This window comes from Artemia franciscana, chromosome 11 (genome assembly GCF_032884065.1).
Source record: "Artemia franciscana chromosome 11, ASM3288406v1, whole genome shotgun sequence".
Classification (NCBI taxonomy): domain Eukaryota; kingdom Metazoa; phylum Arthropoda; class Branchiopoda; order Anostraca; family Artemiidae; genus Artemia; species Artemia franciscana.
This window is the reverse complement of record NC_088873.1, coordinates 25,050,339-25,068,713: the sequence shown is the minus strand read 5'-3', so window position 1 is coordinate 25,068,713 and position 18,375 is coordinate 25,050,339. Positions and strand designations below refer to the sequence as shown.

Here is an 18,375-nt window from a genome sequence, read left to right as displayed (position 1 = left end):
AAGACATGAATTAAGCAGTATAAAGTCAAAAACACCTTTTAGTTCTTCCCAAGTTGCTTTTGCTGTTTCTCCTTCGACGCGGCCAGCAGTGACGTTCTTTAACGCCGCCAACATTTCTTCAACTCTAAGATCATGACCGTGACCCAAAGGAACTTGGCCTGGAGGGAACATTTTAAGAGCAGCATCCAAAGGAAAACTTTCACCATTTTCACTTATACACTTCGAATTTTCTAATGGCCTTCCTGGGATTAGATACCCCCAGCCAAACTCCTTAACATAATGTAGAGGATAACCACACCATGTCAATTTTAATATCTTAGGAACCACTTGTAATGATGTGGACATATCGTATGGCCCATAAATAAAGCCTTCCTCTGTCTCACTTTTAGTACACAAATCTCGAAACCACTGAGGATATCCTGGTAGGAATGGAACCCGTTTATAAAGTTTCTCTTCGGCGTTCATTAAATCCCCATACCTTTCTGAAAGTATTCCTACACTCTCATAAACTTCATTGTTATATTCAAATGTAAAAGGACCATACGTATCTACTCTTTTATCAATAGCCTTTTTTCTCGGTTTTGTCTTTTTAACTTTCAATTCTTGGGTAGACCAATCCAAATTCCATAGCCAAGGATCCTCTTTATACTGGGAGTCATTCATATACTTCACAGCATCTTCGGCCTGTTGTGCCAAACCTCTACTAAGGATCGTTTCTGTCTCAAGGAATGATGCTTCAGCTGATTCTAAGTACCGATCCCAATTACTATTGACCGGTAAGATTGATGTTCCCATTTCGAGCATACCAGCAAAAGTAACAGGATGTGGAAACCTGAACAAAAAATCAAAAAATTGATGAACAAATGTGTCTATGGTCAATTATAATGTTTAGGTGCTACGGTATACATCAAACACAAAAAGCCTTAGCTATTTCTCTCAGGTGGTAACGACCTGTATTTTGGAATTTCAACTGTCTTTGAATTTTCACCTTAACTACAAATATTTGCAAATGCATGTTTATCATAAATGTTGATTTTTTATCGAAAATTATATCTAGTATTTGTATTGTTCATAATTTAAATTTACATTCCATGAAACAAATAAAAAAAAATGCTACACATTTAGGTGATACCTTAATGTACCGTATCACTTAAATTATGTTCCACAAAATAAAACTGTTTTCAAATAAATAGCCTTTGTGTAAAAGCCCCGAGGTTTTTGCTGAAATAATACTGTAAAATGCATCTCTTTGAACTTGTCGGTGCTATTCAGAAACACGAGACTTATGTAATATTAATTTCAGTGCCTAATATGTAGTCTCAATTCAAGTGAATTTGAGGGGGAGAGTCATAATATATTTTAATTCCAAAGAGGTTTGCACAGAGAGAGAAAGAGAGACACGCACAAACACATAGTCAGACACAGAAACAGCCAAACAGAGAGAAACGAGCGAAAGACACAAAAAACACACAGAGTCAGACACAAACGCACAAAGACAGACACAGAGACAGGTAAACAAACGGTAAGATACACAGGCACAGAGACGAGGAGACAAAAACACACAAACGCACAGAGTCAGACACATAAACACACAAGGACAGACACAGAGACAGGCAAGCATGAAGTCAGACACAAACACACAGAGAAAGATAGACAAAAACGCACACAAACACACAGAGTCAGACCTATTAACCCACAAAGGCAGACACAGAGACCGGTAAACAGACGGTCAGACAAAGGCAGAGAGAGAGAGAGAGAGAGAGAGAGAGAGAGAAAACTACACACAAACACATTGAGTCAGACACACAAAGACAGACGTAGACACAGAAAAACCGACTGTTAGACACTCAGGCACCGAGAGAGAGAGAGAGAGAGAGAAATACGCACAAACACACAGACAGACACAGAAACAGCCAAACAGACACACAGGAGCGAAAAACAGAAACAAACCCGAACAGACAAAGACAGACACAGAGACAGGTAAACAAACGGTAAGATACACAGGCATAGAGAGATAAAACACAAAAACGCAGAGTCAGACACACAAAGACAGACACTGAGACAGGCAAGTATAAAGACAGACACACATGCACATACACAAACACACAGGGTCAAACTTACTAACCCAAAAAGACAGACACAGAGACAGGCAAACAACCGGTCAGACACGCAGGCAGAGAGAGAGAGAAAACTACACACAAACACAAAGAGTCAGACACGCAAAGACAGACACAGAGACAGGTGGAAAAAACGGTAAGATACACAGGCAGAGAGAGAGAGAGAGAGAGAGAAAAAAAAACAAACAAACGCACAGTCAGACACAAAAACATACAAAGACAGACACAGAGACAGGCAAGCATAAAGTTAGACCAACTCAGAGAGAAATATAGATAAAAACACGCACAAACATACAGAGTCAGACTTACTGACCCACAAAGACAGACACGGAGACAGGCGAATAGACGTTTGGACACACACGCGCGAAGAGAGAGAGGGGGAGAGAGAGAAAAAACACATACAAACACATAGAGTCAGACATAAAAACAAACAAAGAACGACGCAGATATACACAAACATTCGCTGAGACACACAAGCACAGTGAGAGAGACAATCAAACTGATCTTGGTGCCCGGCAAACTCTTCGTCATGCTATTCCTCAAGCGGACAACAAACTACCTTCATCCCTGTTGCCCCCAGCAGGCTAGGTTCATACCGCGACGGTCCTCTACTAAAAAATGTATTCAATTAGACAGATAGTAGAGATAACTTTTGAAGATAAAGAAAGGTGTAAATTGACTCGATTTGCCTTCGGTACTTTCGACAGACAGTTATTGTGGCTGATCCTTCAATCTGCTGGTGTGCCCAGGATAATCATCAATGAATCCAAGGAACTCTACAATGATATTGAAAGTGTTGTCATTCTCAATGGTCAGCCCTCCTTACGTTTTCTAATTAGAAATGGTGTTCGGCAAGATTGAGCCATAACACCCAAATTCTTAAACTACGTCATAAGCCATGTTCAAAGCAAAACATTGCTGACGCAGCCATTTGGCACAGATTTTCTTGAAGAGTTCTGTTGAAAGTCGATTTCACTGAAAGTGAATCACTAGTATGCTCAAGTCTCTGTTTAAAAGTAAATTGGTCTAATACAAAAATAAGCTTGTGGACAAGGCATAATCCAGCCTCAGGATAACTGTAGTTAGGATAACAGTCCCAAGATAAGTGTTTACAGAGTGTTGAGATTGTCAAGCGGTTCACCTGCCTTGGTTCAATTGTCTACTCAAATAGAAACCTAGATACAGAGATATCAGCAAGGGCAGCAAAGACAAATGCCGTCTTCGGCCGTCTTCTGAGAACAATATTTCACAAATCCTAGATCAGCCACCTGACAAAAGCACGAATTTACTCTGCATCAGTAACTACCGTCATACTGTACTCGTCAGAGACTTGGCTAGTGGCTCAGACACAGACAATGAAGGCAGATGCTGTCCAGACGAAACCTATCAGCAGATTCGAACGCATTAGGTGGTTAAAAAGGGTACAGAAATTGGAGGTCCTCCTATCCATTGAATTGCTATCCTGTCTGAACAGCTCGAGATTTGCTCGCTCTGTTTGTACAGGCATCTATTTTGCCTGCTCGCTTAAACACCTGCCAGACTTATCTTCGGATTCAGTCCAACTGCAAACGGCTAGAAAAGTCATATAGAAAAACCTCACACAAGATGGCAAATCTCATCCACGGTCGACTCACTACCAGGAACACCGACCCCAAGGAAGCTCCAATCCTCAACCAGAACAGTAAACCCTGGAGAGGACAAACGGCACTGTCGTCTGATTCCCTCTACGCTGACGACGTTACTGAGAAAGACCTTTAAGTCAAGTCAAGTTTCAGTAATGGGCAAATGGCGTTCTGACCATTCAATCGCTTAAGGAGCAGTAGCCATACTCCTGTTTGTGGTAATCTCTGTTGTTTTAAAGTTTGATTTAATTGTTCATTTGAACTTCTGTTCATTTTAGGATACATCTACTCATCTATAGTAACACCTGTTTTCTTTATGTCTGATGTGGTTATTCATTTTGATTTTTCTTCATTATGGATTTGGATTATTGTGTGAATTTATTTCTTCTGGCCATAGGGTTACTTGACTTACTTAACTTAATGCTCCTGCCGAAATGCTTCCGGCGTCGAGAGTGATGCTACATGGTGCCTCCATTTGGACCGGTCTCTTGCAAGGATGTGGACATCCTCCTGAATATTTGCCATGACTAAGAAGGCACCTTTCGTGTCCTTCCATCTGGTTGGGGGACGACCTCTTGGGCGTTTCCCGCCGTGCAGCACGGGATCAAAGTTAAAAATCGTTCGTGCGGGAGTGTCGGGGGGCATGCGAAGGAGATGTCCGTACCAGCGTAGTGTTCGTTGGGCGAGTTGGACTGAGAAGGGCGTTTGACCAGTTAACGCCAGGAGGCTCTCGTTGCTAACAAAATCGTGCCAACGTAGTCCTTCAATGCAGCGAAGGTGTTTTGTTTGAGCTATATTTACGGTGCTAAGCACAGACCGAGTGGCTGGCCAAGTTTCGGCTCCGTAAAGAAGCACGGATCCCACCGAAGCATTGTATATGCGCATCTTGGTCCTACGGCTGATAGAGGGTTTCCTCCAAAGGGCGCTTAGTCTTCCCACTACTGCTGAGGCTTTGGCAATTCGGTGCATTAGATCTTTATGGATTGATCCGTCATTTGAGAGGATAGAGCAAAGGTATGTAAATTCCTCAACAATCTCAGCTGGTTTGTCACCGACCATTAGGACTGGCGGGGGACGCGGCTAATTACAGGGTTCAACAAACATCACTTTTGTCTTCTGCCAATTAATCGACAGCCCTATCTTTAAGGCTTCATCAGCAAGAATTTGTAGGGCTTCTGTGAGCTTCGACGGTGAATCGGAGACAAGAGCAAGGTTATCGGCATAGTCAGCGCCTGAAAGTACTCTATCACGGTAATGCAACCCAAACTGGAGGCGGTTTATGGTCCGAGTCATAATGTAGTCGATGACACAATTAAATAGTTCTGGGGCAGCAGCACAACCCTGACGGACTCCAGTATTGATTTCAAAAGATGAGCTGCGTCTGCCATTGACTTGCACGCAGCTCTCAGTCCCTTTGTGGAGCCGCTCGAAAAGGTTGCAGTACTTCGCTGGTAGTCCCGTTGTTTTCAATATGAGCCAGAGTGATTGCCGGTCGACAGAATCGAAAGCAGCCTTGAAATCCACAAAGGCAATAGATGCTTTTTGTTGAAATTCTCGAGTCTTTTCTATCAGCTGCCGCATTGTAAATATTTGCTCCACGGTGGACCTTCCTGGCATGAAGCCAGCCTGTTGGATTCTTCGTTGGCTTCTGAGGAAAGTGGTACAGCGGTCCAGGAGGGTCATAACGAAGAGCTTCCCGGGCACAGAGAGGAGTGTGATGCCACGATAGTTAGAGCAGATTCTGCGACTGCCTTTCCGTTTCCAGAGAGGCAGAATGATGCCCGCTCGCAGGTCTTTTGGAATCCATTCTGTACGAAATACTATGGAGAACAGTACTTGGAGCCAGAGAAGGGTCGCTGCCCCGCCATATTTCAGCAGTTCTGCAGGGATACCACAGACTCCTGGGGCTCGGTTATTTTTCATCCGTTTCAGAGAATTTAAGATTTCTGTAGAGGTGAAGGGGTGGTGCACACTTTCACACGGGGCCTCGGGGGTGTTGGATGCAACTTAGAGAAGGTCAGGGTAGGGTCGGCTAACATAGTCCAGGGTTAGAAGTGAAGAGAAGTGATCCTTCCAGGCGGACAGTTAGATGCGGTATTTTACTTTTCTTCGAAAAACTGTCTCCGTAAAACTTTTTCTTTTAATTAATTTCCGTTCCTTTCCAATTCAATTACCAATTACAACTATCGGCAAAGTCGTGTTTTCTATTTTTTCTTTAGGAATGAAATATTGAATTACAATTTAAATTTTGAACACAGCTTTAATATTCAGTCCAGATGTTAAAATATCAGTAGTTTTGCGCAACGAATTTTGACACAGCAATTTTAACACACGCATTTAACAACAGCAAATTTTAAGCTGTCCCACGGTATTACCCCGTGTTTTACACATAGCTGTTTTTTGTTTAATTTCAATTTCTTTTTTTCTTATATACTCTACTACTCCTTTTTTTGTATTTCATAGTAGATTAAAAATAAATGTTTATGATTATTACAGAACTCTTTTTTTTATGAATATTTTGATTATATTTTTATGACTTTTTTTATATGTTTTGATTATATTTTTATATTTTTATGATTATTATTACAAGATTTTCGAAGGACTACAAATTGAAAAAGAAAAAAAATGAGAAAAGGCGGCCATAAACATGGAAACATGAGATGTTATATCTTACGAATGCATCTTTTTGAAATCTGATCCCCAAGCTTGTAGAAAAATGTTACGACCTTCCACCCCCTCCCCTTCCATACAAGTACAAGATACACCAACATAAAAATACTAAACTGTAGAAGTAAAAATAAAAGCACACAAATTACCTTTCTAAGTACAGCGGTAATAGTTCCTTGAGCACTCTCAATGTTGCAAGACAATCATCAGCACAGTATGTAGCAAGAGCTTGGAAATTTTCACGAATATCAGCCATAGAGCCTTTTACAAAGAGGTCTCTGGCTTCTTTATTAAGTCTATTCCCGCAATATAGCTCATGAACATCACTTAAACCGTTTCTTGAGCTAACTAATAGCCAGTCAAGCACAGAATTGTCTTTGCCTTTCTTTACTTCCCCTCCGTTGGATGCGACCATCATCACATTTCGCTGATAACTCGTAACACCACCAACAGCTACATGTAAAGACATGGTATCTAAGAATCGAGTCTTCGTATTCTCTAGTAAATACTGCTCTCGTATTCGTGCTCTATCAAAACCCACGTTGTGTCCAATTATCAGTCGTTCTTTTTTTTCGATTTTTCCGTGCTGCGACTCGATTGGGATCATATCGTCAAGACTATAATGATTCTTAGATAAATTAGTTTGAGAGTTAACTAGATTTTCACTACACCATAAATATATGCTAGCTTCTGATAAAGCTACTGCCAATGTGGGAGCTTTTCCTTCACTGACACAAACTTCAACATCAAAAACATAAACATCTTCTTCTGGATAAATCACAGCCTTTGTGCTACCGTCATAATTGTATTTCGTCCATCCAGGTTTAAATTCCCACTTGTGAGGTAGATTTATCGGTTCAGTTTTAACGAAGTTCTTTAAAAGATGAATATAACTAGATACTTGTAACAAAGCTATCCGCTGAAAGTGACTGTCAATATCAGGACCTTCCATTTTTGGCAATTTTAACTTCACCTCTGGAAGAATATCTGAAAATCTGTTCCACAGATTGTGTGCCAATAAGTGATTTTTTACTTTTTCTAAAACTTGAGGATCATCATTCTCTTTCTTTTTATCAAGAAATATGGCTTTTCTCACATCCTCCGAGAGCATTTGGATTCCACATACATTGACATTTTTAGCTTGAGCCTGAACAGTTGTCTTAAAATGTTCATGTTCATCTTTGTTATTACTGCGACGATCGGTTTTTCGTTCATTATCATTTTGCTTGAGATCATTTGAAATCTTTTCACTTGCGATTGTTAAGGGACTTCTATAAGAAAGAACACACCGGGGTTCAAATGGTAAGTCCAACACATCCCTTCTAAGTGAAGCACAAACAGAAAAGTTATTAGTCAGAAACTTCATCAAATTCATCATTCATAGTTACAAATTTCTGAAATAAATAAAACATTTAATTATTAAACTTCAAATCCAACATTAATATTGGAATAAATGCATAATTTCCTTGAAATGAAAAGGAATAAACGAAAATTTCAGCTGTTTAAGGTGATAGTTTTACTGTTAAAACAAGAGTTAAGAGCTAAAATGGCACTTGTGACAAGGATGGAAGAGCCAAGAGCCAAGAGCTCATATGGTATAAGCTCTAGCAAAATCCTAAGAATCACTGGATTAATTTAGAAGGAAAATCAGAGGCTTAATACCGATCGGGATTCAAAATAAGAGCTCTGAGACACGAGGTCCTTCTAAATATCAAAATTAATTAAGATCCGATCATCCACTCATAAGTTAAAAATATCTTATTTTTTCTAATTTTTCCTCTCCCTTCAGCCCCCCAGATGGTCAAATCGGGGAAAACGACTCAATAAATTCAATTTGTGCAGGTCCCCTACAAGCCTACCAATTTTCATCGTCCTAGCAGGTTCAGAAACACCAAACTCGCCAAAGCACTGGACCCCCCCCCCTAACTCCCCTAAAGAGAGCGGATCCGGTCTGGTTATGTCAATCACGTATCTAAAACATTTGCTTATTCTACCCACCGAGTTTCATCCCGACCTCTCCACTCTAAACGTTTTTCAAGATTTCCGATTTCCCCCTCCAACTACCCCCAATATTACCAGATCTAGTCGGGATGTAAAATAAAAGCTCTGAGACATGAGTTCCTTCTAAATATCAAATTTCATTAAGATCCGATCACCCGTTCTTAAGTTAAAACTACCTCAATTTTTCCGAATTAACACCCCACCCCCACCCCCAAAGAAAGCGGATTCAGTCCGGTTATGTATCTCGGACTTGCGCTTATTCTTCCCACCAAGTTTCATCCCGATCTTTCCACTCTAAGTGTTTTCCAAGATTTCCTGTTTCCCCCTCCAACTCCCCCAATATCACCGGATACGGTTGGGATTTCAAATAAGAGCTCTGAGACAAAAGGTCCTTCTAAATATCAAATTTCACTACGACCCGATCACCCATTCTCAAGTTAAAAATACCTTATTTTTTTCAATTTTTCCTCTCCCTCCAGCCCCCCAGATGGTCGAAGCGAGGGAACGACTGTTATCAAGTCATTTTGTGCAAGTTCCTGACACGCCTACCAATTTTCATCGTCCTAGCACGTCCAAAAGCTCCGACCTCGCAAAAGTACTGGAAAAAGCATTATGTCATCACGTATCTAGAACTTAATTTTTTATTAACTTAATTTTCATCCCGATCTCTCCACTCTAAGCGTTTTCCAAGATTTCTGTTCCCCCCCCTCCCAAAAAAAACCTATATCCCTGGATTCAATTCGAATTGAAAATGGATCATCTGAGACGTAAGATTTTTCAATATATCAAGTTTCATTAAAATCCAATCACCAATCCGTAAGATAAAGATACCTCAATTTTCACGTTTTCCAAGATTTCCGGTTTTCCCCTCCAACTCCCCCAAATGTCACCGGGTCTGGTTGGGATTCAAAATAGGAGCTCTGAAGCAAAAGATCTTTCTAAATATCAAATTTCATTAAGATCTGATCACCTGTTCGTAAGTTAAAAATACCTTATTTTTCTAATTTTTCCGAATTACACCCCCCCACTCCCCCAAAGACAGCGAATCCAGTCCGGTTACGTCAGTTACATATCTTAGACTTGTGCTTATTCTTCCCACCAAGTTTCATCTTGATCTCTCCACTCTAAGCGTTTTCCAAGATTTTCGGTCTCCCCCCAACCCCTCCCAATGACACTAGATCCGGTCGAGATTTAAAATAAGACATCTGAGTTACGAGAACTTTCTAAATATGACATTTCATTAAGATACGATCACTCCTTCGTAAGTTAAAAATACGTTATTTTTTTAAATTTTTCAGAAATAACCCTCCACCAAACTCCCCCAAAGAGAGCGGATCCATTCCGGTATGTCAATCATGTATCTAGGACTTGTGATTATTTTTCCCACCAAGTTTTATCCCGATCCCTCCACTCTAAGCGTTCTCCAGGATTTTAGGTTTCCCCCTCCTACTCCACCGAGAATCCGAGTCGGTTGATGCGCTGGATTTTGGGTCCTTTGTCTGAAAGGACCGGGTTCGAATCCCAGTGTACCCAATTGTTCAGTTTGGGACGGGGGTCAGTGGCGTGACTCTGTAAGCTTAGCCAGAGTCGACCCAGCTCTAAATGGGTACCTGGAGAAATCTGGGGAAGGTAAACAGGAAGAGTGTGCGAAAGCACAGGATGGTTGGCCCCCAGCCCCCCATTGCATTTCCGGACTGAAGGACCAAGAAACGGAGATCAGCACCGCCGGTAGGGACTGTAAAGTCTAATGCCGTATCCTTTACCTTTTTTTTTTACTCCACCCAATGTCACCGGATAGGGTCGGGATTTAAAACAAGAGCTCTGAGATACGATATCCTTCTAAATGTCAAATTTCACTAAGATCCTATCACCCGTTCGCAAGTCAAAAATACCTCATTTTTCTAATTTTTCTGAATTAACCGTCCCCATAAAATGGCTATAAAAATGGCATGAAAATATGTCAAACTATGTACTTCTGAAGAAAAAACATTAATATATTCTTGTAAATCAGATTATATAGCTTCTAGCTTAAAAACCCAAAAATAGGCAGCTTAACACATTCCCTCTCCTCCTACAAAAAAATTCATAGGAATTTTTTCTGAAAGTGAGGAATCCCTTTGTAAATATATGCAATCATGTTTAGTAAAATTTATAAGTAACATTTGACCTCTGCTTTGAAAAAACAAAAAAGACAGGATGATTTAAGGCGCGGATTGTATCAATTGCTGTCTTAAAGGTGTGCTTTAGGGGTCACCAACTGTCGCGATCCTATACTTTCTGCTGAAAATACCCACTTTAAGGGAAATATGGCAAAATAGTACAAATTCACTGGGTTAGTTAAAACTCGGTTGCATAAGCCGTTCTCCTGTATGTTCGCTCAATGCCACTAAGCCTGGCGGCCTACAAATTTTACAACTCAAATCATTATTTGTTGAAGTTTGTGCTGCAGAAGGTATATAGTCAGGATAAAAAAAATTTTAGTCACAATAGATATAAATTCACTAAGTATTAATTGCAGTAAAACTACCGTTTTCTCTTAAACTGCTTTGTAAGGCCAGATGCAATAATAAATTCCATCGATCTATTTAAAGTAAAGCTGATCCCAGAATCCATTTTGAATTATCCAATACCAACTGAAGCTTGAGCCAAACACCTTGTGCAATTTCCAAGCCCAAAATAGTTGTTGCCTTGTTTGGTAGATTAGGTTAAATTAGTTTACATGACGTGTCATCTAACCTCGGCTTGGTACAGTCCCCAAACCTAACCTACTAGCACGTAAGAAAAAGGCTAAATCCTTACAAATGGTGTTAATTCGCATGAAACACCCCAAAGAACTACATTGTTTTTCCAGGTGTTAAAACAGATCGACTGCAGGTAGCCGGGGACGACACGTTGGATGCGGGTATGAGTCGGTCTGGATTTCCACGAGTTGGTCATAATTTCTATGGACTTGCTCTAGATTTCCACATATTGATCTCTTGATATCTTCGGATTGGCCTTGATTTTTAGACATTGAACTTGATTTCTTCAGTCTGGCCTTGATTTTTATAAATTCACTAGGAATTCTAGAGTCTGGTCATTAATTGTATGTATTGGTCTTGATTTTTAGATGTTGCCCTTGATTTGTTTGGATTGGTCTTGATTTTTTTAGGTTGACCATAATTTCTAGAGTTTCGTCTTGGTTTTACGGTTTGGTCTGGATTTTCATGCACAGATGATTTCTAAGGATTTTTCTGCATTTCAATATGTTGATCTTTTGCTTTCTACTATTTGGTCTTGACGTCTATGGTTTGGTCTGGATTTCTGGGGCTGGCACTGGTTTATATGAAATCGTGTGGTTTTCTATGCTTTGCTTATGATTTCCAAGAATTCGTCCAGATTTCTATGTATTGGTAATAATTTCTAGGGGTTATTCTGGATTTCTACATGTTTATCTCTTGATTTCTGGGGGTTGGTCTTGATTTCTATGATTTGGTTAGGATTTCTATGCATTGGTCTCTTGATTTCTACGGTTCGATCCGGATTTATATGGTTTGGTCAGGATTCCTACATAATAATTTCTCGATTTCTTTGGTTTGGTCTTGGTTTTTACGGTTTAGTCTGGATTCCTATGCACTGGTCATGATTTCTAAGGATTTTTCTGGATTTCAACATGTTGATCTCTTGATTTCAACGGCTTGGTCTTATTGTTTATGGTTTGGTCTGGGTTTCTAGGGGGCTGATCCCTAATTTTTATGAATTCGTGTGGATTTCTATGCATTACTTATGATTCTCAAGAATTCGCCCGGATTTCTATATAATGGTTATAATTTCTAAGGGATTTTTCTGGATTTCTACATATTGGTCTCTTGATTTCTGGGGGATCGGTCTTGATTGCTATGGTTTGGTCTAGATTTCCATCCACTGGTCTCTTGATTTCTATGGTCTGGTCTGGTCAGAATTTCTATAGTTTGGTCTGGATTTCTACATAATGATCTCTTGATTTCTTCGGATCAGTCATAATTTTAGAGGTTGAACTCGATTTCTACAGTCTTGACCTTGTTTTGGTTTGGAGTGGATTTCTAAGAACTGGTTATGACTTCTAAGCATTATTCTGGATTTCTACATAATGATCTCTTGATTTCTCCAGATTGGTCATAATTTTAGAGGTTGACCTTGATTTCTACACTTAAGTCTTGATTTTTTTTTTGCTTTGGAGTGGATTTCTAACCACTGGTCATGACTACTAAAGATTGTTCTGGATTTCTAGAGGTTGATCTCTTAACTTCTTCGGATTGGTTTTGATGTCTATGGTTTGGTCTGGGTTTCTAGGCTGCCTCCTGATTTTTACGAATTCGTATGGATTTCTATGCATTGCTTATGATTTCTGAGAATTCGTCGGAATTTCTATATATTGGTTATGATTTCTAGGGGATTTTTATTGATTTCTACATATTAACCTCTTGATTTGTGGGGGTTGGTATATATTTCTATGGTTGGGTCTGGATTTCCATGCATTGGTCTCTTGATTTCTATGGTCTGGTCTGGACTTTTATAGTTTGGTCTGGATTTCGACATAATGATCTCTTGATTTCCTTGGATTGGTCATAATTTTATAGGTTGACCTTGATTTCTACAGTTTAGCCTTGACTTTTATGGTTTGGAGTGGATTTCTAAGCACTGGTCATGATTTATATGGATTGTTCTGGATTTTACATATTGATCTCTTGATTTCTTTGGATTGGTCTTGAGGTCAATGGTTTGGTCTGGATTTCTAGAGATGACTGGTCTTGGGTTTTAGATTTGGCCTCGCTTTCTTCGGTTTGGTCTTGATTTTTATGAATTCGTTTGGATTTCTATGCATTGCTTATGATTTCTATGAATTCGTCTGGGTTTCCATGTTTTGGTTATAATTCCAATGGGCTGGTCTTGATTTCTTCGGATTGGTCTTGATTTTTATGCGTTCACCTGGATTTCTATGCATTGGTCTTGATTTTCTAAGGATTGTTCTAAGGAAGGAATCTTATACATATTGATATCCTGATTTCTGGGGCTGGTCTTGATTTCTATGGTTTAGTTTCTTGGTTTCTATAGTTTGCTCTGGATTTCCACATATTGATTTTTGATTTCTTTGAGTTGGTTATAATTTTTAGGGGTTGACCTGATTTCTACAGTGTAGTCTTGATTTTTATAGTTTGATGTGGATTTCTATCCACTGGTGATGGTTTCTAAGGATTGTTCTGGATTTCCACAGACTGACTTCTTGATTCCATCGTATTGACCTTGATTTCCATGATTTGGTATGGATTTGTAGGATTGGCCCTGGTTTTTATGAGTTTGTTTGGATTTCTATGCATTCGTTATGATTTCTATGAATTCCCCTGGACTTCTACATATTGACCTCCTCATTTCTTCAAATTGGTCTTGATTTTTAAAGGTTAGCCTTGATTTCTACAGTTTGGTCTTGATTTTTATAAATTCGTCTTGATTTCCAAGTATTGGTCATGATTCTCAGAGATAGACCATGATTTCTACAGTGTGGTCTCGATCTTTTGGATTTGTCTCGATTTTTATGAGTTTGTCTGGATTTTTATGCATTGAGTATGATTTCCACGAATCCCCCTGTATTTCTATGCATTGGTTATGATATCTATGTGATTTTTATGGACCGGTCTTGATTTCTACAGTTTTGTTGTGATTTTTATAAGTTCTCTTGAATTTTTATGTATTGGTCTTGATTTCTAAGTATTGTTCTGTATTTCTACATACTGATCTCTTGATTATTTCAGATTGGTCTTGATGTCTATGGTTTGGTCTGGATTTATATGCATTGGTCTCTTGATTTCTATGGTTTGGTCTGGATTTGTAGGATTTTATCTAGATTTCTACATATTGATCTCTTGATTTCCTCGGGTTGGTCATAATTTTTAGAGGTTGACCTTGATTTCCACAGTTTAGTATTGATTTTTGTGGTTTGGAATGGATTTCTATGCACTAGTCATGATTTCTAAGGATTGTTCTGGATTTCTAGATATTGGTCTCTTGATTCTTCGAATTGGTCTTGGATGGCTAAGGTCTGGTCTGGATATCTAGGGTTGGCCCTGGTTTTTATGAAGTCATTTGTATTTATTTGTATTGGTTATGATTTCTATGGGATGGGATTTTTCTGGGTTTGTATGGACTGGTCTTGATTTCTACAGTTTTGTCCTTATTTCTTTGGTTTGGTCTGGATCTCTAGGGTTGAACCCTGATTATTATGAATTTGTGTGGATTTCTATGTATTACTTATGGTTTCTACAGATTAGTCCGGATTTCTATGTATTGGTTATGACTTCGATTGACTGGTCTTCATTTCTAGAGTATGGACTTGATTTTTATGAGCTCAACTGAACTTCTATGTATTGGTCTTGATTTTTAATTATTGTTCCAGATTGGCACAGTTTGGTAGTAGCAAATAAAAGTCAATGCCAATACTAAATGTATGTTCTGGGCCGCTCATCAAATCAATTAAATTTACACCCTTTTCAGTCAAATTTGCATTATTTTAAACGAAAATTTCCAGCATTTTTACAACTTCCATCCCTGAATTCAAAATGAACACAGGTCCTTGGAAATCAAATTTGGCCTCATTTTATAATTTTTTTCGCAATTTAAACGCGGATTCTAGGCCTCACCTTGATCACCCCATCAACATATCCCATTTTCAATTGAATTCATACCCTTTTAAATTAAGATTTACAACATTTTTACAATTTCCCATCATGGGCTTTCAGACCAAAACAGGTCTCGTGACATAAGAATTTAATTAATTTGTGAAATAAGAGTTTAATTATATTCCATTATTCTTATATTACCGATAAAATGCAATAATTTAATATTTAGTGGATAGTTGGATATCAATATCTAAAAATTTATATTTTTTTCGATTATGATGATATCCATTTCTGTTTAGCTTAAACGTTTCTCCATTTATTAGTAAATAATATTATTTAAAAAAATTCCAAATCGTAAATAACTTATATAATTGCTTTTCTTTCTGAATATATAACACAATAAATGTTATATGGATTCGCAGGTACTTGATCTAATAAAAGTTTAGTTTCTATATCAACAGTTGGTCCATTTTATGCATGCTTTGAAACATCAAAACAGAACAAAGGATATACTGTTTTAAAATCATTGCAGCTTACAATTTTTCCACTGTCAACATTTTTATATTTATATCCTAACTGTAAAAATCGTTGATAAGAGTTGGAATAATCTTCACTACCATCACTGAAAAAACATTTAAAATCTTCTTATCATTTACATCTTATCTTCTTATCATTACATTTACATTTAATATCTGTTTACTTGCACTTCAATTCTATCAGTGTTCATACGGTCAAATACCATATTGTTTTGCATACGTTAATTATGTTAATTCTTTATCCGTTTTTTATCACTTTTAAATGTGTTACATGCTTTCTATCTTATTTCAAATGAGCTGCTCTATCTTAATCCAGCTTTTAATTGTTATGCCTTCTTTGTTAATCCAGCTTCTAATTGAGTTGCTATGAGCAAACTGAGATGTAGTACTGGTAACATCAATGATAAATGCATTACATCTACTTTAAAATTTTGAACTCCAGATATTATAACTATATTGGAAAAATCGTTTCTTTTTAATATAATCTGATGTGTAACACCACTAAAAACACGATTAATATCTTGAAAAAATCCAAATAATCATGATAAAAATAAATGCAAACTAACCACGTGACTTTTTTTTCTTTCCCTAAATCTTTTAAATTAACCGCAATTGAAGGCGTTATTTCGTTTTGTTGTAATGGTTCCACCATTTGCTGCAGAAGGTGCAAAAGTGTTTTCAAATTCATTTTCTGCTTTAAAGGAAACTTTTGGTTGGGTTTTATCTTTATACCAAAACATATTAGAAGCTGCACTTCAACTATAGTCATCAGAAAATTCGAATAGATTTTTAACAGTAGTTGTTATACCTACATAATCAACACTTTCAATAGATTTTCCATTGATAATTTGTTGAGCATTTCTGAACAAATTAAATCCATTATTTGTTAAAGTAGCTTCATCATTATTTTGCACATTTATTCCTTCCAATCGTGTTATTTTCACTTTTGCATAAAGGTAACTATCACTTGGAATAATCCAAGATTCCACATATTTTAAAATGAAATTATAATTTAATTACTGAGATACATTCACATTGTTCTCTCTAATTTATGTATGTTAATATTTGGTTGTAGAATTATCAACATTAGGCTTTTCAAATATTTCCCAATAAGGAGCAACAACTTGATTACCTACAATTTATACACAGAAAAAAATATAAAATAAACTTTAAAGATTTTCAAACAGTGGAGGCTGATCTTCGATTACCACGAGATTGTCAACAATATCATCACCGGGAATGCAGTTTAAAATCATTGCATCCAGTCCTCTGTTCAACAAGATGTTCATTTAAGTATCTCTTATTATTTTATCCAATCTTTCCTATATTCAATCACTCTTTTTTTTAAATAATTCCAGTCAAAGTTTAATCATAGTGTTATACATGGAACAAGCTTCATCTTTTATATTTTTATGGACGTCTTGAATAACTGAAAATTGACGTTTTTTTTAAAGAAACTACCAATATCACTACCACACTGTCTTGTAAACAATAATTGTTTTTACCAATCAACATTTATTATAAATAAATTCTATTAAATAGTTTCATTAATTTTTTTTCAAATCCAAATCATATTCAATATTCTCTCCATTCAGATCAATTAACCTACCTAATTGATCAGGTATGGTCATTTTTGGCGCATTGATGTATTATTTTTGATTGATAGGAAGATGTTACCTTTCTATAGGAATCTCACAGAGTAGCATTCCAGGCTCTGTTTTTGGAAGAAAACTCCCAATCAAATCAGAGGTTGTATTCCCATTCATGATTGAACTATCCGCTAGTAAGCAGTGAATATGTATTTTATCATCATTTCTTGTAATAATTTCTGTAATAATTTCTTGTAAATAAAACATAAACCACTATTAATCCGAAATTTATAAATGTCTTTCAAAATAGTAACAAATTTCATTGTTGCTAGATTGGATGATATACTAATTGAGCATTGATCTAAGGGTGAATTAAAATAATCAGTTAAGAAATGATTTAAACCCTCTTCATAATACAACCTATTGGGTATAACAACGTTAACCCATTCATGCTTTTTTTTTTCCCTGAATTCAAACGATTTGTTTTAAACTGATCACTAATGTTATACCATGAATACTACAGTGTACATTGAGTTAAAGCTATTTCATAGACAGAGTTTCAGTTTAACGTGATTGGATTAGTTGTATAAGACTATTCAATTTCACTTTTGTCATCACTAATAATAATCAAAACCATTTAATAGAAAAGCATTCTTCTTCACAAATGTAAAATTGTGTTATATTTGTCTAAATTCTCATAATAAGTAGCCTATCTTGCATGCACAATTCTAAGCCAAAGTAAAATGGGAAGGATTATAAAGGTAACAGCTTGGGAACACTTAATCAATACATAATTTAGGCTCTGAAATCAGTCCTGAAAACTCTATTCTCCTAATCCAATCTATTTTCCAAGGAAGCAAAAAGCCCCCCCCCCCCACATAGAATTTTCCCAGATTGTGGTTCTTGTTGCATGATTGGCAAAGCAATTATTTATTACAGTGTTTTCTTTAGAAGTTTTTGTGTTGCCTAGGGCTATATCTGGCCAACTAACTAAGAGGGAGGAGGGCTGGATTGCAATTTGTCATGATAACAGCCATTGTATTTGGAAAGATGTTAATACTTAAGACAATCACTTATATTATTCATAAAGCCATATTGCTCGATTTTATGGAAAATTTGTACATATTTACCTAAACAGTAGTGCAAAGTCTCATGGGTGTATATGGTAAAATACTAGACATTCTTGTTTTTGCTATCTTAGAAAGGGATTA

General features: G+C 37.3%; 1 protein-coding gene across 3 annotated transcripts in view; it reads right to left on the bottom strand.

Annotated features, from left to right (window-relative positions):
- The window catches only part of LOC136033005 (DNA polymerase subunit gamma-1-like), a 118,659-nt gene that overhangs the window by 73,647 nt on the left and 26,637 nt on the right, over positions 1–18,375 (bottom strand). For all 3 annotated transcript variants that reach the window (XM_065713534.1, XM_065713532.1, XM_065713533.1), the window contains exons 2-3: positions 6,556–7,800; positions 36–832 (exon numbers count right to left, since the gene is read on the bottom strand). In XM_065713534.1, coding sequence (XP_065569606.1) covers positions 36–832; positions 6,556–7,784 — 2,026 coding nt within the window. In that variant the 5' untranslated portion in view covers positions 7,785–7,800. The remainder of the gene's footprint in view (positions 1–35; positions 833–6,555; positions 7,801–18,375) is intronic.